Raw genomic sequence first — 23,495 nt, 5'->3', positions numbered from 1 at the left:
GCTAATTTGTTTTAAATGACTGAGGGAGAGGTGAGCACTTTATAAAGCAATCAGATACCTTTTTTTCATTTCCAGGTCTGTGACAGAATGCTGATAAATGAAAACCGCTGCGCTTTATAGCCACACACACTATAGTGCCGCTAGTGGTGTTTTAAACTGTAGTTATCTTTATGGCAGTACTTGCTTTGCAGTAAGATAATCAATAAAGAGGGGAGACAGAAAGAAGAATCTGTTTCTCTCTCCTTTTTCAAGTCCCCCTTCTCTTGTCTTTAACAAACTATTCATTTTACCAGTGGTGAAAACAGTATTACTCTCTCTACTTCAACACTAATACTATATGGTGAAACTGTTTGGCATAACCCCCTGGTAAAACACCGTTTTAGAAATAGAATGAAAAAAAAATTATTACAAACAAGCCCGCTTTTATTGAGTATTATGTTTCAGTATGTTTTTGAACATTGCAAAGAGATTATTCACCATCAGAGTTGTTTGGTGAGATATAAAAAACATTCTGTATTTATACAGATCTAAACCCTAACTTGAGATCCAGCCATGCACTATTTCAACATCAGAGAACTTAACTGATGGAAGTAATAGGGCATGTTATTCTCCGCAAATAGTACAGGATTACCCCAACAACATCCACAGATCTCAAGTTTTGGTTCAGCCCTTCTTTATGAAATAAATGAGAGAAATCAACTCTCAAAACTAACGATATCTGAAACCCAAATATGCTTTTGTAATCCAAGTGCAATAAAGAAGAATCCTTAGTTAACTGCCTTAAGTAGTTTTTTTCTGCTTCTTCTTCTCTGCCTCCTCTTCTTTCTCCTTCTCAATCTCAGCCACCAGGGTCTCAATTTCCTTGGATTCCAAAATCTGCAAAAGAAAAGGAATTAGCAACTGGTAGCCTTCAATGAAAATAAAAAGAAACAATAAAAAGTCAAATTTGTACCTTAAGTGGCTGATTTCGTCTGATTACAGCAAGTTCAATGTTTTTGCCTCCTGACTGGACAACCTGTGATAAAAACAAACATTAATAGGCTGTGAGACAAAGGTTTGGAAACTGTTAGGGCATGTGAACAGGTGAAGATTCCTTGACATAACTGATTTAGCAGTATTTGCATCAACAATTGACCAACAGCTTCAGAGAGGTTTTTAAACGACATAAAATTACAAATTTAAGTCAAATTTTGTCTCCTTAAATACCATCGAGTTGGGATTTAAAATTTTTTTTTATTACTTCTGCTTCCTCTTTAGGTCAATTCAGCAACACAAAAGAAGTATTATATTGCATGAAATCAATACAGCACTTACAGACGTCTTAATGATTTACATCTGGCAGCAGCTGCTAATCTTCAATAAAGTCATAACTAAATTAAAAAATTCAAGCTGTGGTAGACTTAAATACCTGACAATTCTATTTTTGCACATCCAATTAACATTTGCATCTGTGCATATGTAACCAAAAACAGTGTGCGAAGTAAGAAAAACTAGGTGATTGCAACAAAGACTACTTTTAACTTTACCTCAAGCAAAGCCTTGATGGCCAATTTGATTGCCTCGTTGTCCCCTGCAATGGCTTCATCCGTGTAATTCTTCTCCAGGAACTCTCTCACAGTTTTTGCGCTGCGGCCGATTGCATTTGCCTGAGTTTTTTCCAAGGACACAAAATTCAATTATAGATCAATTTATTACTGACAAGGAACAGGAAAACAAAGTCATGAACCAAGAGCAAACTTGCTTACCTTCCAGGCATGGTAGGTTCCTGATGGGTCTGTCTGATACAGCCTGGGAGTCCCGTCATAGTCAAAGCCGACAATTAACGCAGAGATGCCAAACGGCCTGCGCCCGTTGCTTTGAGTGTAGCGCTACAAATAAGACCCACTGATGTGACTGATCATCTTTACAAATCATAATTGAAAACTGTGGCCCCAGTTTTTGTGATACTAACACTCAAACTATACATTAGTATTGAGTTGCCACTGACGGAAATCTTTCAGTAAAACTTCTAGTAAGATGGTGCTGCATTAGGTTGTTGCCTTCTGCTGCAGCAGCTTCAATTATGCCTAATCATTTTCTTACACATTTTCTCCATCTGGGATCAATTTAATACAATTATGTATCAATTTGGTAAGTTAACATTACACCAATAATGAATTGCACAAAGGTAGATTACCTGTTTCAGAGTAGCAATGTAGCGTGTGATGTATTCCACTGTGACTGGGTCCTCAACAGTTAGCCGGTGGCTCTGGCACTCAACACGAGCTCTGTTTATCACAATGCGGGCATCGGCTGTCAAACCTGAGAAAGCAGCGATTTTGACAAATGTTTAATTGACAGAGTCATGTGGTAAAAAACAAAGAGTTCTCAATTATTTAGTCAGTTATTTTATTTTTTTTATTTTGGCGGGGAGGGGGTGTACCTGCGAATGCCATGCAGACATGTTCATCCAGGGCACATATCTTGCGAACAGTCCTTTCCTCCTGCAATTTTGCAACAGACTTCTTCTCAACACCAAGGACAACAATGTCTTTACCTCTGATTCCCACCTGCAAGGCATTAAAAGACTGCATTAGTTCTTAAAGACTGTCAACAGGTAACTTTTATTCCAAGACACTGCATGGTTAAAAAAAAGGAGTTGCATAGGAACATTAATCATTTCAATAAATGTTGGAGAATGCAATTCTGGAGAAAGCTTGTTTAAACTCCACTGCCAGCACACCTCCTTTCAGTGTTTGCGCTGCCATGGTAACACTCAAATAACCCACAAAAGAATGAAACAGAGAGGAGTAGGTAGGACAGAGGTAAAAAATAATGCACTAGATGCGAGCTACTTTGTTGTTGCTGTTCCACTGGGATTACATATTTACATTGCCAAGATTGGTATACACATTTTTTCCCAACACAGAGACAAAAAAGACAAATAAAAATACAAAAAAGAAACTGTAAGGAGCTGATGTGTAAATGTGTTGAAGATTCTAATAAAACTGTAAGGATTTTGCATATCCCTATGTTTACACCACCCCTCTAATAAACGGTGCCTGTTCCATTAACTTGTTCTCTTAACAACTTTAGAGTAAAGTGGCAGCTGTCATTTTCCACATTTTAGTGATACTTTAAGGCACTGGCTCTCGTCAGGTATAGCATCAGAACTCAGGACCAAGGTTATAATAGTTTTGGAACTTTTTTTAATCAGTTTTTACTTTTTGTTTGACATTTATATGAAGGTTTTACTGCTGATTTGTTAGTTTATTATTTTTCAGAATTTCTTTGTTTTAGTTTAGGCTAGTTTTTTTTTTGTTTTTTTTTTCCCAGCCAAAAAGGGATACTTGTCAGGGACAAGTATCCCTTTTTGGCTGGAAAGGGATACTTGTCAGGGACGAGACCCAAAAGGGTTAGAAAAAGTAAACATCATACAGTCTTTAAAAGCACATTAAAACAGGTTACTTTTCATTTTATAAACTCAAATAGACCTTAAATTAACCATTATGTGAAGTCTTCTTCAGTCATATCAGGTCACGTTGCACTCATGTGACTGTCAGGCAGTCTGCTGCTATCAAAGACAAAAGCTAAAGAGATTGTGTCACTAATTTTTTAAAAGTTTTTCTAAACTTTAGAACAAAGTTTTAGTTTAGTTTTTTTTCTTTTCTGTAAAGCTTAGGTTTTATTTAGTTTTTTAGCTAACATGATTTCTACAGTTAAGTTTAAGGAATTTCATTAGTTGCCATCACATCACCAAATCATGACTCAAGTCAAGTCAACAAGTCATTTTTAATGAAAATGTGGCACTTTAAACTTGAGATGGAAGAAACGATATGATAGAAAATAGAAAAAGAGACATCCCTCCACTTCGTGGACTTTATGCCGTATATATTTTTCCAGACACAGAACTGCTTACTTGTTTATTGTTTTAAAAAACTGCACTGCCCTAAACTTAGAAAGCTTGGTCTTAGTAAATTGTGAGAAATAAACTAAAATGAAAAAAGGTAGAGCAAGGTCGGATCCTAGCATTCCCACACTCTACTTTTAGAAGCAATGTATAAAAGTAGATTTTCTATGTACACATGTATATATGAGTGCAAATACATATGAACACTTGTCTATACCTCAGTCGCAAATATGTTGCAGCCATCTTTCCAATATGTGCAATTTTCTTTTGCACTTTAATGCACAATAAATTAACATTGATATTGTTAATATATTTTCAGAGCTGTAATGTTACCTGGATATGTGCCCCTCTTTCATATAAGTATCATGCACACTGTGTGTGTTTTATATACATATAATATTTATTTATATGCACACACAATCTGGTCTTAATTCTTCCACAAGCAATGGTGTACACATGTAAGTATAGACATATTACTGTTACTATTTCTATTGCTATTTCTTGTTATATTGTATTTAAATATTGATAGCACATTTTCTTTCTTTTTTTGTAACACATTGCTAATTACCTTTCTGTCTCCTATTGAGCTGTTGTAATAACCAAATTTCCCCAAATATGGGACTCATGCAAGTTTATCTTATCCTATCATTATACACAAACGTACCCCAGACTTACATTTAAATGAAATGCATTATAGGAATTACGCAAACGTCAAATACACCTATAATGGCCAGGTTTGAGCATCCTATTTTCTTATTAACCTTTACATTCTCCCAATAATTGTATTACACTAGATTATTCGTTCCTTCTTCAACCTACAGAACAAGATACCTAATGAGTAATCATGAATAGGATTAGTTATGGGTACAGAGGAGTTTTATGTGCATATCTTATTTCCTGTATGTTTAAGACCATATAACTGTGTGAAATTAACTAAGACAGTCTTTACTAGCTGCATAAAAAACAGTGCTGAAGTGTACTAGCGTCATTCACACTGAAACTGAAACTATTGTGAGGGTGACACAGCGACTAAATGCTTGCTAATGATACTCTTCAGATTCCTTCAAAAAATCTTTGCGTTAGCCTGGTAAGTTATCGTTTCTCGACCACAATAGACGCGATAAGTTAATCGTCTGAGTGTAACAGAATATTATTTACGACAATGAATTAACGCATCATATTGAGTCAAATAAAAGTGTATGCTAACCGCTAACCTAGCAGACTGGCTAAGTGAAGTTTGCTAGCGTTAGCTTCAGCATTGGTTTCTTTTGGAGACTCACCGCTGTGGAACCTTTCTTTACAGCTTCTTGCGCATACTCCACTTGAAATAGATGGCCATCGGGAGAAAATACAGTGATAGCCCTGTCATATCTTGCCGCCATTGCACTGTTACACGCGTACACTCACAGGAAGATTGAAGACTTCCACTAAATGATTCAGCTCGTTAGCTTTAAGATGCTCACTGTGTGCGGATTCCTAATGTTGAAAAGAGCGCCTGCGCGTGACCTCTGAACTAAGGAGATACCAAAACTGGGGGTCATTGGAGAAAAGTTGTCAGTAAAAATTAGTAAAATGTAGATTATTTTATTCTGTCTTTGAAAGAAAACATATATCATAGGTTCAGAAACAACAAGTAACTCAGTAAATGACGCCCAGGTTGCTTATTTAAATCCTAAAGTGATTTATCAATTAAATTACACTGATGATGGCTCGGTAATGTGGAACGAGGGTGCAACATTTGTAAAAGTTAAAACGTAAAACCTTGAAAAACTTGCATTATTGTTGGAAATTATCGCCTATTTATGCTCTAATTGTTGGTAAAAATCTCGAAAATATTTTTAAGCACTACCTGCCATTCCCCCTTTTGTTGAGCATTCCATTTCCCGTGGTGTGGGACTGAAGCAGACTGTTCCATTTCATGAAAATAGGTGAAAATATGATGCATTTAAGCAAAAATGTGAATACATGTCACTATATTAAAAGACATACTGAAATTTTATGGTCAGTCACACATTTATTTCAATATATTGTATTACTGTATCAATAAAAAAAAACTGTAATCCCAAACAGCGTTTTAAATGTTCTGTGTCCACCCCCAAAACGGATCGTTGCATTGCGACATAGCATCCTATTCTGTACTGTTTGATCTGAGTTCTACCGATTTGTTTAGTGTGTGAGCTAGGTTTGACTTTAATGCTCTTGCTGGCTTAAATTTCAAAAGGTATCACCATGTCGGTGGCATTCGCACCTCACAGGCAGCGAGGGAAGGGTGATATAACACCCGCCGGAATACAAAAGGTAATTCATCTTTTTAGCGCGTCTCAGAATGGAGGCTACGGCATCAGACGTTGCTAGCCGTTGAGCTAATCAATGTAGCGGTACCCATCCAAGGCCAACTGTGAATAGATCGGGAAAAATGTGCATGGTCAAAGCGCGGTGAATATGAACCTGTCTAGACTCGGCGCACCATGCGTGTACACTATGAGACTTGGGTTGATTTTTAGGACTTACGTAAAATTGTATTTCATATGAATGGAGGCCTGCCGTTTTGTTAGCTTAGGATAGCTAGCTAGCGCGACGCGTCTTTTGTTAGCTAGAAATGCACACTCGCATATAAACAAAAACGATCCCACCATCCTCTTTGTTTCACTTAACGGCTTGAAAACAATAGACAAACAAAGTATTAAACACACCAAATCACGCATAGTCAGTGGTTTAACATTAGTTTTATCGCACACACTAACACGTGATTAAATCTGTACGTTTGCTTCTGCAGTTACTCGATGAAAACAACCAGCTCATCCAATGTATTATGGATTTCCAGAGTAAAGGCAAAACAGCAGAATGCTCACAGTAAGTTGTGTAGCATTACCTTTTATGAAGTCGTTTAAGATTTTATTTATTTCATAGTTTGAACTGATGACTCTCCACTTGGTCAGTTATCAACAGATGCTGCACAGAAATCTAGTGTACCTGGCCACGATAGCAGACTCCAATCAGAACATGCAGTCCCTCCTCCCTGCTGTGAGTACTGGTCCTTGCCTACTGTCTGGAGTTATTGGATTGTATGCAGTGAGGTGTATTATCTCTCTTTAAACTGTTACATTTGAAAGTTACCTGAAATTTCAAGCTTTTTAATGAAATACATTGCTCATCCTGGTATTGTTTTATATTAGCCTATGATAGATATGCTTTGTAAGCTTATTGCTATTATGTATATGTCTTTGTAGTTTGTACAATTATTGATTCGGTTTACTTGGAATCCTTTTTAAAAGATTACTCTGCAGTCTCATGTTAACTGTTAGGTGTTAAGTTTAAAAAGTCTTAGTGCTCCTTTGACCTCTAACATCTTTCTCTATTATTAATGGTCCAATAGTGTGACTACATAGAAGACAGTTTATGCAATAATTATTTGGCTATGCATTATATTGCAGGACTATATTTGTCCTAGCCTTTTATACCATTTTGCAACATTTTCATCCATGCTTGCCTAAAGGAAATCACATTATACCTGATTATGGTATTCTGTCCAGTGATTCAGGCCTCATCTGCTTTGTTTCTCTTGAATGACAAAGGCTCAGATGTTTGTTTCTGTGTCCGTGTTTTGCGCTTGCAGCCTCCCACTCAAAACATGCCCATGGGCCCTGGTGGGATGAACCAAAGTGGACCCCCTCCTCAGCCTCCTCACGGTCACAACATGCCCTCTGAGGGTATGGTCAGTGGTGGCCCTCCAGCCCCACACATGCAGAACCAGATGAATGGACAGATGCCTGGTGAGTACCCCCATCCCGACCCCACCCCACCCAAAACTTCCCTCCCTCGTCCTTCTCTCTCCTCTCGCCTTTCTTTCCCCGTCTTTTCTCTCAGTCCCTGTCTCACTTGGGTTGCCTAGCAACACCACAGAACTGTGAGGGAGGTCGCTCTGCTGAAAGATGATGTCACTCTTTTGCCAGCTCTGGTGGTCTCAGTCTTGTGCATATTTAATTATTGGTTATCCTCTTCTCTTTAGGCAACATTACTGACATGTTTTGTTTATTTGTTTTACTTTTATATTTAATGTATTCTAAGGAACTAGGCAATTTCAGATTTTATTTTTAAAGGCAGTGGCTGAGATTGCAGTCAAGGCTTTTTCATCCTAAAAGTAGAGGGAACCCTATCAGAAGTGAGAAGATCTTGTGCTGCTTTCTTTGAGTCATTCTTGGTGTTTTTGTTTGTTTCAGGGTTGTATGGAGTTTCATTGCAGTGTAATAAACAGATGTAAAATCAGACATACAGTGTTATTTTAACTCTTGTTATCTGAGGGAGTCAAAGTGACTCTGTCCTCCCAGATTTGTGGGAACAAATTTCTGGTCACTGAGGTAATCAGCCTGAGAGGTTTTACCTTTTTAAATTGTGGCCAGTTTGGAGTACAGAAGAAAAGTCACAATTTTAAGTGTTTTTTCCCCTCCTTTAACCTCTGAGTTTATTTAACAGCTTTAGGCCCCATCCACACAGAGATGAATTCAAGAGTATACGCAAAAGTTTTTGTCATATCGGCGTTTCATCCACACGCCTACTTCATCTTTCTTGAAATGACTACGTCATACATAGCATAGCCCACTTAAGCGGGGTCCAACCAAAACAACAATGGCGGATTACAGGGTTATGTTCGTGTTGCACAAAAGTTTTATATGCATGCTCTGTAATCTTCTTCTCTCTTTTTTGTGCATTTCCTTGGCAGCGTTACAGCGCCAATTACAGGCTTGGCATATGTACTGCAGGGTTCTCATTTATTTCCAGTGGTTCCTTAGTTATGCAGACATTTCCTGAAACGATCCCGTGTTTGTGGAAAACATTTTCAAAACGAAATGGACATATATTGTATTCATGTCCGTGTGGATGAGGCCTTAAACTACCAGGGTGTCTGAGCTGCTCTCTCTTTTTACCTTTTCTAGCATTTATTTTTTGGGGAGGGGGTCTATCTTTTTTGAAAGAACAAGACAGTGGATGGAGTTGGATGGAGGGGTGGCCAATTGGGATGATTGCATGTGGCAGATGGCAGAGTTTGGGAATCAAACTTTGGTGTTCTGCTTCAAGAGTTATCGTTTCTGTACGCAGTACACATGACTTAACCGTAAAGCTATACCACCACCCAAGCTCTTAATTTGTGTAATAATGGGAGCTTTGATAAAGTCTGTGCAGCTGTTGGTTTACTGACTAATGCACAAAGTGTTGCCACTACTGCTTAATGATTAAAGAAGTCATTTGATTCTATACATAGTAGGAATCTAAGTAACAAATATTTTTATTTAAAACATGATGTTATATAACCTGACACACCAGATCCAAACAAAGCCGCAAAACGCATATCAAAACATAAAGGGAATTACTTGTGAGTTTGTGTACTTGGGTATATATGAAATTCCTGTCATGATTTTTTTTTTGAAGAGGGTCATGAATCTTTCTCTTGCTGTTTTCCAGGTCCTAATCATATGCCCATGCAAGGTCCCGGCCCCGGCCCTAACCAGCCTCCCAACATGCCCAGTGGCTCCATGAATATGCCCCCCAGCAGCCATGGCACGATGGGTGGTTACAATCACACTGTCCCTTCTTCCCAAGGCATGCCAGCTCAGAGCCAAATGAACATGACCCAGGGCCAGCCTATGGGAAATTATGGGCCTCGGCCAAACATGAACATGCAGCCCAATCAAGGTAAAACAACTCATTTTGTGATGTTACATAAGTCAGTTGTGTTTTTTAAACTATTTACTGCTTTTGTGGGTTTTCTATACTTTGAGAGTTAACTCTTTGTATGTCTACCACAGGCCCAATGATGCACCAGCAGCCTCCCTCCCAGCAGTATAACATGCCTCCCGGCGGTGGCGGACAGCACTATCAAGGACAGCAGAACCCCATGGGCATGATGGGTCAGGTCAACCAAGGGAACCATGTCATGGGGCAGAGGCCAATGCCGCCCTACAGACCTCCTCAGCAAGGTATACCCCCAGAGTGTGTCTGTTAAGTATGCAAGTTGTGTGTGTTGGTCTTTCCTCTCCCTAACCCACCGTCCTGCATTTCTTATTCTTGTCAATCTTAATTTTCCTCCGTTTCCTCTACTTTAGCTCTGTAACTTAGAGACTCCAATCATAAAAGCAGTCAAGTGACCCAAAGAAAGCTTTCTAACAAGAACTAGCAGCAAGGAATCCATCTTCTCCATTCTTCCCCTCACACAGCCGATCCAACAACACCTTGAATCTACTTGTGTGTATGTTGTGTGTATGTGTATGTAGGACCCCCTCAGCAGTACCCAGGGCAGGAAGACTACTATGGGGACCAGTACAGTCACGCAGGACAGGGAGCCTCAGAAGGTAGGAGAACCCTCCAGTCACTTGGAGAAAATGAAAAAAAAAAACAAAAACAAACCCAGGACTTGTGTTAATACACAAATGATGCTAAGAGACTGTGGCAAAAGCAGATTTCAGTTTCTTCATTATTTCTGGGAAATCATAGCTGCAGTGCTTTTAAAAAATATTCCATCCTGATTCTAAAATGCACAAAATTTTGATATGTCCTGCAGTCCACAGATAACGTAGCATGCTCTAAGCAAGTGTTAAAGGCCAAAATTATACAAGATACCACTGAAGAATTGCATATCATGCTACTTTTTTGCAGGTCTAGAGTAGTCATTCTAGAAAATACTTTTCATTGCACCATTTTACACTGATAGGAAGTGACCTGCCATATTTCATAAACGCAGATTTGTTTTTGCACTGACAGTAAATAATCCTGATTCGCTGAAGAAAAGAATAGTTATTAAATAACGACAAACTAGATTAACAAAATATTCTACTAGTGTGTTTTCCTCTCAGTATAACCCTTGATCCACTGCTGATTTTCTCCTCGTTTTTGTGTTAAGAGGTGCTTTTATCACTTAAGCAGACAAACATTAAAAATTCTTAATAAACAACTCCTTCTCTTTCTTTGTCCAATTAACATTTACGTATTTGTTGGTGTTTTTTTCTACTGACAACTCTATTTCCCTTTTAAACCTTTCAACATGTTTCCTATATTTTGAAATAAAACAACGCAAATCCAAAGAATGTTAAAAGAAAGTTCCAAGACTTCTTAACACCATTCACATCACTCACATCATTAATATTATCATAACTTTTTAAAAGGTCAGGATTTCCTGAGTTATTTGAAGGTATTAGCTTCAGTATGGTTTGTGTTGAGTTAATAGGTGATCAGGCCACCTAAATTTTGTCTGGCACTCAGTCAGTATAGGGTGATGGGGAACACTTTGAAAGGGGTATCTATAGACTGACATGACACTGTCATAATCTTGACAAAACACCTGTCATTCACATGAAGAAGGCTTTATGAATGTTTATGAATGTTGTCATTAAAGTCCCTGTGTAGTGATTAAAAAATCTCTGTTTAAGGTTTGTTGTAAGATAAGAAAAGATATTCCTTTATTAGTCCCACAAGGGGAAATTCCAAATGTTGTAAAAGTTGTATGACAGGCCACTGTTATGAACCACCGGGCCAAAGTTCAGTCATGAAAAATATTTCCATGTTTAAAATCATGAAAAATGAGGTGGTAAAATCTGGTCTGGGATGGTGTGGGTGTGTTGGTTGGATGAGCTGAAGCCACTCCCACTCATAAGAAATGCGATCCTCTCAAACTTAAAAAAATGCTTATGATCAGAGCAGCTGCCTGGCTCTATGCCAGAACAGAGAGACTGAAGTTGGGCATTGAATTTACTGTTTTCTGGTACAAATCTCTGTTATGATACTTTCAACAACCAGGGCTACTGTGGCTGATCAATTTAAGAAATTAACCTCACAGTGGACACAATGGACAATGGACACAATGGACAACAGAGTGTTTTGAGATGATCTGCTTGGTGATTTAATATCATTGTAGTATTAGGGGGGCGGGGTAATTCCCATCAAGACCAGTGATGCCATAGACCCTTATATTTGCCTAGCTCAAATAAAACAAAATTCAGGAAAGAGGAGAACAACTCTCTGACAGTCTAAATCAAAAATTCAGCCAGGCATACATCTCAGCAACCTTATTCCAGCATTTTTAGTGTGTTAAGACACAAAGTTTGGATTTCACTTTACAAGCGCTTAAGGTGTCATTTAGTCAAATATGTCATCTTAAATGTAATAAATTAAGAGTATACCCACTTCTACACACCACTACACCACTGGACATCCCAAATCAATAGTGAAAGTTAGTAGTGTACCTTGCACTCTGTCTGGTTGCCCTGTACCTTTTTTTCTTTCCTGGAGAACTGCAGAAGCAAAAAATGGATCTTACCCCTCTCTCCACTTTTTTTTTTCCCCAGTCTTTATGCTAGGCTAACAGCTGGCTACAGCCTTGCCTTACTGTGCAAAGAAGTGAAAATGGATCAAATAACTTTGCATTAAAGGTGATATAATGACTGATTGTCACTTAATGACAGCATTCATAAACGTTCATAAAGCCTCCTTCATATGAATGACAGGTGTCAAGTCATGATGATGACAGTGTCATGTCAGTTTTATGTATACACCTTCAAATAAAGTGTTTATGGGTGTTACTTATAGCAGATAAATTTTGGTTGTAAATGTTGGTAGAAATTTTAATACCTGCTGATACCATAATTAGCCATAATAATACTGATACCATGCTAGTAATAATACATTGGGTCTAATAGGAACACCGTGAAATGCTCCTGTCATGTGACATAATCAATAATGTGGCCAGAACGCCCCAAAACCCCACTAAATTCAGACAAGACTGGCATGTCAGAACTTTTCTGGGATCTTCTACTGACCAATCAGTTGCAGGCATAACGCTATCTAGGCTAATTTTCTTGAGTTAACATTCATACTTCACATTGTATTTTAAGGATAGCCAGCCCTTATTTTCCTTTTTTTTTTTTTTTTTTTTTTTTTTTTCAAGATTTATTTTTGGGCTCTTCAAGCCTCCAGTTGATAGGGCAGGACAGTGGACAGAATCAGAAACGGGAGAGAGAGTGGGGAGAGACATGGGTCCAAGGACCACAGGCTGGATTCGAACCTGAGCCACACGCCTACATGGGTAGCGCCTTAGACAGCTAGGCCATCTGCGCGCCTTATTTTCCTCTTCTTGATGCATATGGACAACTCCACAATTGTCTTTGTTTTTTCCTCTTCAGAGCATGAGACCACAAGCATCACATGTGCTTTTGTTTTAGCCATGATTGATACTCCTTGACCCACTTCCTGATGACCCAGGAACCCACTCGCAGTCACAGAGACAACAGATAGCAACATGACAGCAGCAAATATTAATTGGTCACAATTACACTTTTAATGATGCCCGTATGCCAGCCAGGACAGGCATAGTTTTGTATAATAAAACACAAAAAAGTGCAGTTTGATACGGCTGTTAGGTTGCCCCTGGTCATTGCCTGGTCAAAGCTTTGGAGTTCCCCTTAACACAGCTATTACTTGAGGGATCTTGGATATTTGCTTGATTTATGTGATCCTGATGCTATGTATAAGTTCTAGGGTTAATAGCTGCATACATTATATCATACCAATTACAAGTGCAACTGTATAAAATGTCCTATTTTAAAGCTAGTATCTTGTTATTGATACCTGATCCTGTAAATACACTATCTCTAATGCCTTCACTGCCAAGATGCATCATTTTTTGTTTTACAGTGTCTTGTTGCAAGCTTTAGTAGTCTAAGATTACATAATACCATTAAGTTTTTAATTACCATGACCTTCCAGTGAATACTTTGTTGCAATCATAGTTGTATTTCAAAAGCATTACAGAAAATGGATACTAAATTGAATTCCTAATTAATAGCATCAAAGATGCTTACCTGTCTTTTAGCTGTTTCAGTATAGCTCTCCACCTGTTCCTCACATTTTGTGCTGTTGCCCCTTGAAGGTAACGCCCAGTACGGCCAACAGCAGGAAGCATACCAGCAAGGCCCTCCCCAGCAACAGGGCTACCCTCCTCAGCAGCAGTACCCGGGTCAGCAGGGCTACCCACCACAACAGCAGGGCTATGGTAAGTTACCTTCTTTGTTTTTTCACAGGGGCACATATTTGTCCAGTAGGAGGCACTATCAGCTCTCTTTGGCTGGAGATTTAAACTGTTAAATAAAAAAAGTATCCTCCTGAGTGAGCTGGCTGACTGAGTTATTGCCCCACAGAAATGTATCTTTGCCAAATGCATGTCAAGAAATCACCAAGAGCAGGGAATTAAAGCACTGCCTTAATGACTGGGTAGAAGCTTGGTGGAAAAGAAATGTAATCAGTAGTAGAAGCTGCCATCACATTTGCATTTCTCCTGGTTCTGTTTGGTAAAACATACTAAGGGTGTGAGATTGAAGCTTAGTCTAAGGGGTACAAACACTAGGAGGTGTTCAAGACATTTCGAACTCCCTGAATTTTAGTATTGTTTGGGGAAAAAAGTTTCCTCATTGTGAGCATTAGATTAAATGAAATCCTTCTCATTATAGTACCATTAACCAAAGCTTGCCATTCTCCTTTTTGATATTTCCCCTCCTCTCATTTGTGCTTGTTTTTATCTCTCCTTCTGATTATTATTCCTCCCTCTCTCCATCTGTATATATACAGCATATATATATATATATATATATATATATGTATATATATATTTTTTTTTAACAGTGCATTCAGAAGGTATTCAGACACCCCTCACTTTTTCAATTTTGTCATGTTGCAGCCTGATGCTGCAATCAAAAAAACATTTTTATTCTCATGAATCCATTTTATTTTCATGATTTCTTTTAGGGCTGGGCAGTTAATCGCAAACTAGATTAAATTGCAATATGGCCTGCTGCAATTTTCCAATCGCAGAAGGTGCATTATTTCTTTACCCTGAAATTTGTGTCAAAATACCAGTTTAGATTTTTCGCAGCAGCAGAGGTGTGATGCATGACATATAATCATTCACCTGCCATATTTTAAAAATAGTGCACAAAAAATCCTATTTTCATTTTTGTATGTTTTTCTAATTTAATAAGAGAATTATATAAAAATTATCATTCCCTTTAATACAACAGTTCATATCCACTTTACAAAATGAGTAAAAAAATCAGCACAACTGGATATTTTTAAAAATTGCTCTGCCCTACTTTAATCTACTATTTTGTAGGTTAGAATGAATTATTGCTTGTTTTTACCAAGAAATAATCTCATATTAAATTGCAATCGCAATATTGGGTTAAAAAAACGCAATTCGATTATTTTCTGAAATCGTTCAGCCCTAATTTCTTTGTTTAGGTATTAAAACGTCTTGAAAAATTTGGCATTTAGTATCAAAGTGGACAGCAACCCTGCAATACGCACTGCAGTTCACAGGCTTAAACATACAAAGCATAAATTAGGTAAAGACACCTTAGTAGGGACACAATTGAATCACACCTATTCTGTATTTTTCTTGTTAGCATAATGGTATGAGAGTGTGTGTGCCTATGGGTCTGAATATAAACTGATTTCTGAAAAGTACAGAATGTTTAAATAAAGTTCTACATGCATGAAGGTATTAGCGCTCCTGCCACTCTTTGGTCAATTTTCCTCCTCGTCATTTTTCAGTAGAGCCTTCCATCACTCAGCCTCTGTCGGAGCCAGAGCTCATGTCAGTAATGAGCTAGCAGAGAGGCAGAGGCTGTGAGGTGAGATCCATCTGGCACACACACACACTCGCTTCCTCTCACAGGCCCCCACAAGGTTATGCTCACCAGCATCAGGCATTATGAGCGCCTAACGATGCTGCGTGGGCCTCATTTGACTTCGGCCCCAGTCAAGCTCTGTTCGGTTGTTCACTGCACCTGCATAGACAGCAACTACAATACACGGGGGCTGATGAAAGATTTTTTTTTTTAATGAAGCCTGCCCCTCCTAATGAAGACCAACAGAATCTCCTTGATGTCTCCTTGCATTAGGGAACCTCAGCCCAACTCCACCCTGACTCACTCATTCTCATTCATTACTGAGTCAGGCGTTGTGGAGGCTGCCTAAACAAATGGGTTAGACATATCTACCATCATCTCTTTATCATCCATCAGCTTTTTTTTTTTTTTTAGAGGTAGCCCATTAGAGGTAGTAAACTCACAGGGAATCTCTGGAGTTCTTAGGGTAACAAGTAGAGAATGGAAACAGTTAATGAGCAAAAGTTGGGCCATTCAGACTGGGTCTGTTGTTTTAGTCACAACCTGAGTTTGATATATGTTAGTTTTTTTTACTTAGTTGTGGATAAAACCCAAAAAATTGCCTAAAATTAAAATATCCACACTATTTGACTTGAATGTTAATAAGCACCTGTGCAGTCAACCTCTTAGTAGTTTACTGCTACTGTCCATATAGCCATAACTGTTGGCCATTTTTACCTAAATGTTAATACTTCTGTTATAAAGGCACAGTTAGGAGCACAGTTTCTTATTCAAATGGCCCGTTCAGATTTATTTCTGGTCTGACCTGCAGGTACCAATCCATTTCTTAAACTGTTAATGGCAACAAAATGAGTAATTCTGCCCATTTTCTTTAAAAAATGTGTGATTTATGTTCATAATAAAACATTGGATTTGAATTGACTTTAAGAGATCCTTACAAGTGCACCAGGTCACATGATCGTCTCATTTAAACTCAAGCTAATCACAGCCGCGTTAGGCCACACCCTTTATATTCTAATTCTAAATTACCTTTATTCCATGATTTATTGTGGGAGAGTTTTGATATTGAATCAACAAAAATATATATTTTTTTCCTGTTCAGATAGTACATTAACACTCATTATCTTTGATTGTTTAATATAACTAGGTAATAAATGTAATCATCAGAACAGTGAAGTTAGTGTTTATTCTCTTAGCCATCTGAACGAATTATGAATTCTCCATCCATTAACTACAATTAGTGACTGTTTAATTCAAATGTGTCTTAAAATATTTAACCTGACTGCCTATCTCCTTCCCACAGCTTCAGAGTGAATGGAATTTGTTGTAGCAAAGAATTTACATCTGATAATTATCATGAATACTTCCAATGGAGGTTTAATGCTATATTTTTTTGCCAATATTGGCCAGTAATGTGGGGTTTTTTTTATCTGCATTCCTATGTTCTTGAGAAAGGGAACATAAATACTAAAGCTTAACTTCTAGAGTAAGGTTTGCATTTATCATGCCAGCATGCTTATAAAAAGCTCAAAGTAAATGGTGGAAGAGTTTCTTTTCACTGCCTGACCCTCTCTCAAAGTGTCGATCAAGCACACACATTTTCTAAACTAAGTTCTCCATGTTGGTTGTAGGTCCCTCTCAAACTGCCCCTGGACAGTATCCTAACTACCCCCAGGGGCAGGGGCAGCAGTACGGGGCCTACCGGCCCCCCCAACCTGGACCCCCACAAGGCCAACAGCAGCGCCCTTACGGCTACGACCAGGTGAGTATAACCACAACACAGGGTAGTCTTGTTTATTAGTTTATAGTTTCTTGTTACTGTGATTATTGCCAGAGTTAGTTGTGTATTTTGTGGGTGAATATAAACATTTAATGGTAGTATGTTGTGCATGCTATCATCATTTTGGGGATTAGCTCTGTTCTTCCAAATGGGTGTTTGTTATTGTTGTCTTTCATTGTTCATTTGAGTAGTAACTGACTAATGTGGGATGCAGATTGAGTGAAATATGAGGGCTTTAAGACGATTCTTCCTTTATGGTGATACTTACTGCTCTCGTGTTTAAAGGGAGATCTATTTGTTGCCCTGTATTTCCTGTGGTCTTATGTGAGGACCATAGCTACACTTTGATATCTTTATCTTTGAACATTCAGGGGCACATGAGGAAATAAAGACCCGGGGATTTGAACCCCTGACTAGCTCTATAAGAAGCAAAGGTAATGGTTGCTGTGAAGACCTCAACATCCAAACTAGACGTTTGATCACATAGCCTTAATTTGCATTTATGTTTGTTCTGTTTCTTTTTCTTAATCTTTCTTCCATCTGTCTCTTTTTCTTATGTCTTTTTCTTTTATTTTAATAGCAACAGGGGTCGAGTAGTAAGTTATGAGGTCCTTGAACACAGCATGCATCGTCTGCAGAGAGACGGCCAAAATTTAGCACTCCGACTGTCCTTAAAATCTGTTTTTACAGCACTTTCATTAACTTGTGTCCTTTCTGTAGCACTATTTGAATAATAATGTTTATAGTCCATAGACTACAGTCATGATTTTGCCTTCTAATCTGTTTCTATTGTATTTTAAAGCCAATTTACTTCGACCCCTGTTTGGAATACTATTGTTCTTACTATAAAATTCTCTTTCCACTGTTTAATATGGAACTCCAGCCTCAGCCATGCTGCGGCAGTTAGGATTTAGAGTTCATCAGTTATAAAGCCATGCTGCCACCTGCTGGTCAATACCAACAAGTGCAGGCATAAATCATGAATAGGAGTGAAACATGGTCTAAGCTACAAATGTTTGTTTTCTACCATTGAGATCTGTTTAAAGAGCTCCTACTTTTCGTTTTCGAGAAGGTCAGTAACAGAAGCCTGTCACATTTCTCTCCACAGGGCCAGTATGGAAATTACCAGCAATGAGAGATGGTCACAGCAACCCACACAGCTCTGCTCTGATCTCTGTTGAGCTTTGACATCTGGTCAACTGCTAGACAGACCTAAATGATGGTCATAGCTCCACAAGTTTCTCACAGACACGAACAGTCAACACCTGAAAACACAAGATACATTTTCCCCCATCTCTGGGCTCTTATTCTGGCCTATAAAATGTATTCAGTTTATCCTGTACATGGACTCGGTGGCGTCAAAGTTTTTGACTCACCCTCTGGTCCAGTATCTCTCAAAGCAGCAATGCCTTAAAAATGGAACTGCCTTATCCTTTTAGCATTGCAGATTGTGAAATGGGCTAACAAAATTTTTTTGGATATCAGAGAAGATGTAAAATGTACAGTTTTAATCTACTGTGGTGCATTATTTCTCTATCCTTCAGCTCCATGGTCATAAGAAGCAATAAAGCCAGCAGTAGGTCAATATGTAGGAGCGTAGAGACGAAATAATGCACCAGAACTTCCCACTAGGCCATGGTACATGTCTCGATGTATGTGATGATGTAAAAATATATTTTATGCTTTTTAGATCAAGCTAACTTTGTATAAGACATTGGAAACTAGTACTGATGCTGTGTTGTTTATTTCATGAAGTGTATGTGTCAGTGTTTTTTTTTTTTTTTTATGATGATCCCATCCAGCACATTTTTTTTTTAATTCCTTTGTAGTTGGACTGTAAAGTGATTCAATTGGGCCTGAAAATGGAAAATTAACTGACACTTTTTTAAAGGCAGCACACAAAGCATCTGAAAATGAACTAAAAACTGCCTTCATGTGAAGATATTCATGTCAGTGATAAAATGTGTTTGGAGTTTTTTGTTTTGTTTTGTTTTTTTTTGCCAAAATAACTAAAGAATTTGTGGCTTTATCTTAACGATATGTAGCTGATGCCACCACAAATTGTTAGTATCTACTCCTTGGAGCCTTTTTTTCCTCATACAAGCACCTGAATCTCGTCCATTGACTGCAAATTTGTGAATAGGACAGATCAAACTCAGTATCTTACAAATCTTTAGTTTTGTTATTCTTGACAATGCTGGAACCCCCTCTCCCCTCTTTGAATAAACGTCTCAGTTGATGTCATTCAAATAGTGTTGTGTGTGAATAATAAAGATTGTTACTGTCAAATATGTAACATAAGATGTGAAAATAATGTTCTGAAATGGATTCCTTAATTTCACAGTAAAGACTGGTTGTGCAGTTTTATATCACTGGCTTGATATCTGTTTTATGGTGCAAACTTTATCGATCCACATGTACAGCTGCATAAAGAAGAGGAGTTCATCATCCTCTCATATTGTTTATATGGCTGTTTCAATATTTTGCATTCTGCACCCCATTCAAGTGGTCACTTTGTGTCATGGCAATGTATAACTGTACAATAAATCGAAAGAATCTTTAATAAATCTGAATTTGTGTTATTTATAGACCATATTGACAGCTTTGAATTAATAAAAAAACACATTCATCCTGATGACAGCATAAACAAGACGTGCATGTTTGGTGCCGTCATAATGAGACAGTTTGATGTAATTGTTTTGTCTTCATCTGCTATCTGGTAATCAGTTTCCTACTGATAATGACCCAGCACTGCTCAGCAGCATGTCTGCTTTGTCCAGATGCATCCAGAGAGGTCCAAAGCACATTTACACCCAAAATTACCTTCCGTGTCCCTCTCTTCCCCTCCTGCCTCCCTCCAGAGAGGGAGAGGGACTACCTGTCACATTGGGGGGAGTGATACAGATGGTACACCAGATGTGTGGCCGTAGCACGTGATGGGAGACTGGTGTTGGTGTTAAGAGGGCCACAGAGTGCTCAAGTTGCCTTGGTGCTCAGTGATGAGTGTTTGTGTGTAAATATGTGCAAGTGCGATGAAAGTGTGCTCTAAGACAGCAGACGCAGTTGAACTTTTATGCTGTTTTTATGTGTATTTGCGTATGCCTGCTTAGGTTTAGTGGCATCTCCTAGTCACCCCACCATCCTGCTGCTCCACAGCTGGCTGCCCCACCCCTTCCCAGCTGCCACTGGGCCTCCCCCCGGCCCCTCCGCTTGGCAGAGCCGGCGTTTTGGGCGCTCCCCCACCAGTCCTCCCTGGCAGCTGCTGCCCTCAGCTGCGCTCTCGCAGACGGTATTGGGGTCGGACAAAGTCACTCCTCCTGTGACTGTCTGGGGCCGTTGGGGGAGGATGAGGAGGTGGGAAGGAGACTCCTGTATCCTATGAAAGATCTCCTTTAGATCTCAACATTTAAAATTGATGTACATGTAACCGAAAGAATGGAAATCTGGTTGGCCCTTAAGTTTTAGAAAGCTAAATCAAGTATCATTAAAGTACTGTTTTGTTTTGGCTGTGTAACTGCAAACAGGACAGGGCCTGCCCACAGATTTGTCCGGGCCCCTGACAAACAGAGAATGGGCCCTCCCCAGATGTATTTTACTGATAGTAACAATGTAAGTGTGTTGGATAAGTAGCATTGGTACCAGTCCTGGTGCCACTTTTAATCAATGTTGCACATCTGTGACCTATTTTTGCCTCTTTTAATCAATTTTTGCAACTTTCTTAACCAATTTTTGCCACTTTTAACCCCTTTTGACCACTTTCCTGCTCATTTTATCACTTTCTTCTAATTTTTGGTGCTATTTAACCAATTCTGCCACTTCAAACCCATTTTTGCCATTTTCAATCGTATTTCACCAGTTTTCTGCCTGTTTTTGCCACTTTGAACCCATTTTCACCAACTTTCTGCCCATTGTTTCTATCCAATAACACATTTTTACCACTGTTAACCAATTTTTTCCTTTTTTAACCCATTGTTGCTACTTTTTTATCCAGTTTCATCACCCACTTTTGCCACCTTTTAATCACTTTTCAACCATTTTCCAATTTTTGCTACTTTCTGCCTATTTTTTCACCTCTATTAACCCATTTTTACCACTTTTTAATCCCATTTCATCACCTAGTCGTCAGTCAAATTGTTGCCTCATGCCACTTTATTAGCCCCTTTTAATACAGTTTCTGCCTATTTTTGCCAATTTTAAGCCATTTTGCCGGTGTCCTTCCAGTTCCCTCAGATAACCCCTTGTCCTTCTTTTTACCCCATTTAACCACTTTGTATGACCATTTTTGCCCAATTTAACCAAATGTAACAATTTTAATGCCTGTTTTTTGCCACCGTTAGACCATCTTTTGCCTTTTTTAATCAATTTCTGTCACTTTTAACTCTTTTAACCCATATCTGTTCTAAGAAAAAGGTTTTACATTTTGAAGGCTATACATTACAACATTAAAAGATTAAAAAAATGTTGCTTTGATAAGAGTTATTCAGGTATGATAAACTAAAATATGGGTTCATAGCTTAACTTTACACTGAACTATGATTTTGCTGACCTTCAAAGGCCCCCCATTTGGCTGGGCCACCCCTTTATCCCCCCTTTTTGGCGGCCTTGAGCAGGACTACTCGAGGCCGCTACCATGCTGCTGTCCTACTACTTGCATGTTCTCTGATTGGGAGGCAAATAGTGAAGTGGCAGCATCATTTAAGAGGATGATTATCTTGTTCAATATTTTGATAATTATTATTCCAAGCACTTTTCAAAGGAGGCTTCTAGCCACTAAGGGGAAAATGACATTGTGATCATAGCTGGCAGGCAAGATGTGATCTCTCTCTCTCTCTTCCTCTCTCCCTCCCTTCCTTTCACTCTCTCATAGCCACACTCTCAGTGTGACAGAAAGTCTATGGGGAGGTATAAGAGGTAGTTATGGGGGGAATGCAGCAGCCTCCACAGTTTAATTGGAGATGTGTCACACTAAATAAATGGTGCAAAAACAAGCGCTGACTGGAGGCTTGAGGGAGGGGCCCTGGGGATGCAGCCTGTTTTATTGGGCAGGAGCTTTGCACCGCTCCAGGGTGAAACTGGGCTATGCACTGCTGAGATACCCTCCAACCACCAAACCACCAGGCCTCTTTCCTCCCTCCTCCCAAAGACGACTGGGTAGGGAAAAAGACAAAGGCATTAATTTCACTCTGCAGAAAAGCATCTTATTGGTGCGGGAGGAGAAGGTGTGGGTGAACTTGGTGACCTGTCTGTTTCCTCCTCCAATGAAAGGGCACCTCATCATCCTCATCTGCAATTTCAATTTCTGCACGCCGGCGAAACAAATCCATAATTGTAAAAATGTTCTGTCTGCCTCACTTGCTCTTAGAGCTCATGTGTGTCAATTTATGTTTTGAGAAGACAGCAGCCAACAGCCTGCAGACAATCTTATTTCCCTGTGTAATCCATACATGACCTCCACGTTACCAGGAGAATGTGTTTTCCGATATTCTATCAATGTTCATATAACTGTTGTCTCGCCTTGCTCATGCACTGTGCTTGTGTGTGTACCTTAGATTCCAGAGTTCATGGCACGAGGCTTGATTTACCTCTACAGTGTGCCGCAGTAATTGGATGTGACACCATTCTCTCTGCTCTCCCTGGGGGATATAACAGGAATCTGACTATTATGGCCGCAGTCATGAATATGTCACGACAGCTGCAAACAAAGGCCCCCTGATTTGGATAAGACTCCTCTGTATGTAGTCTCTGCTTTGATATATGAGATAAATGCTGCAAGGCTAAATGAGTTTTCTGTAAAGCAATTTGCAGTGTTTACAAGGAATGATTTATTGCCATTGTTTGGGAGAAAAAAAACTATGTTAGAGACAATGTTCAATATTACATGTTCATCACTATGCCTGCCAGATACATACTTGCCTCATAGATATTTGTGCAAGCTATTAAATCTCAAACAACTGGAAAGACTTTTTGGACCTGACATGCACAAACAGGTTGATCCCCTAGAAAGACATTGTTTTACATGCATCTGATGTGCAGAGCTTTGTTTAAACCCCATTGTTTGTTGAGGGTTTAGCCATCAAATCAAATCAAGTGTGCTGTTTTGTATGCGTTCTAGCCTCATAAAAGTATTCTCTGGGTGAAATAGCAGGTATGCTGATAT

The 23,495-nt window shown here is 38.9% G+C and overlaps 2 protein-coding genes across 7 annotated transcripts; one reads left to right on the top strand and one right to left on the bottom strand.

Moving 5' to 3' along the window:
• Positions 1 to 391: 391 nt before the first annotated feature.
• Positions 392 to 5,384, bottom strand: psma8 (proteasome 20S subunit alpha 8). The gene is made up of 7 exons (XM_041802338.1): positions 5,170 to 5,384; positions 2,423 to 2,549; positions 2,177 to 2,301; positions 1,746 to 1,868; positions 1,527 to 1,646; positions 953 to 1,015; positions 392 to 876 (listed from the first exon to the last, which is right to left on the bottom strand). Exons 1-7 carry the CDS (start codon positions 5,269 to 5,271, stop codon positions 781 to 783), a joined length of 756 nt encoding a protein of 251 aa, XP_041658272.1. The 5' UTR covers positions 5,272 to 5,384; the 3' UTR covers positions 392 to 780.
• Positions 5,385 to 6,023: 639 nt separating this feature from the next.
• Positions 6,024 to 18,543, top strand: ss18 (SS18 subunit of BAF chromatin remodeling complex). 6 transcript variants are annotated; one of them, XM_041803748.1, is made up of 11 exons: positions 6,024 to 6,187; positions 6,666 to 6,742; positions 6,829 to 6,913; positions 7,506 to 7,662; positions 9,350 to 9,580; positions 9,694 to 9,864; positions 10,159 to 10,236; positions 13,806 to 13,928; positions 17,190 to 17,320; positions 17,710 to 17,772; positions 18,447 to 18,543. In XM_041803748.1, exons 1-10 carry the CDS (start codon positions 6,119 to 6,121, stop codon positions 17,725 to 17,727), a joined length of 1,140 nt encoding a protein of 379 aa, XP_041659682.1. In that variant the 5' UTR covers positions 6,024 to 6,118; the 3' UTR covers positions 17,728 to 17,772; positions 18,447 to 18,543. The 6 variants fall into 6 exon arrangements, 3 of the variants coding, with proteins under 3 accessions (XP_041659682.1, XP_041659681.1, XP_041659683.1); XR_005992770.1 differs by having other exon boundaries at positions 17,190 to 17,772; XM_041803747.1 differs by lacking the exon at positions 17,710 to 17,772.
• Positions 18,544 to 23,495: the final 4,952 nt, after the last annotated feature.

This window comes from Cheilinus undulatus, linkage group 13 (genome assembly GCF_018320785.1).
Source record: "Cheilinus undulatus linkage group 13, ASM1832078v1, whole genome shotgun sequence".
Taxonomy (NCBI): domain Eukaryota; kingdom Metazoa; phylum Chordata; class Actinopteri; order Labriformes; family Labridae; genus Cheilinus; species Cheilinus undulatus.
Note: the sequence above shows the minus strand (reverse complement) of the source record. Positions and strands in the feature narration are given on the sequence as shown.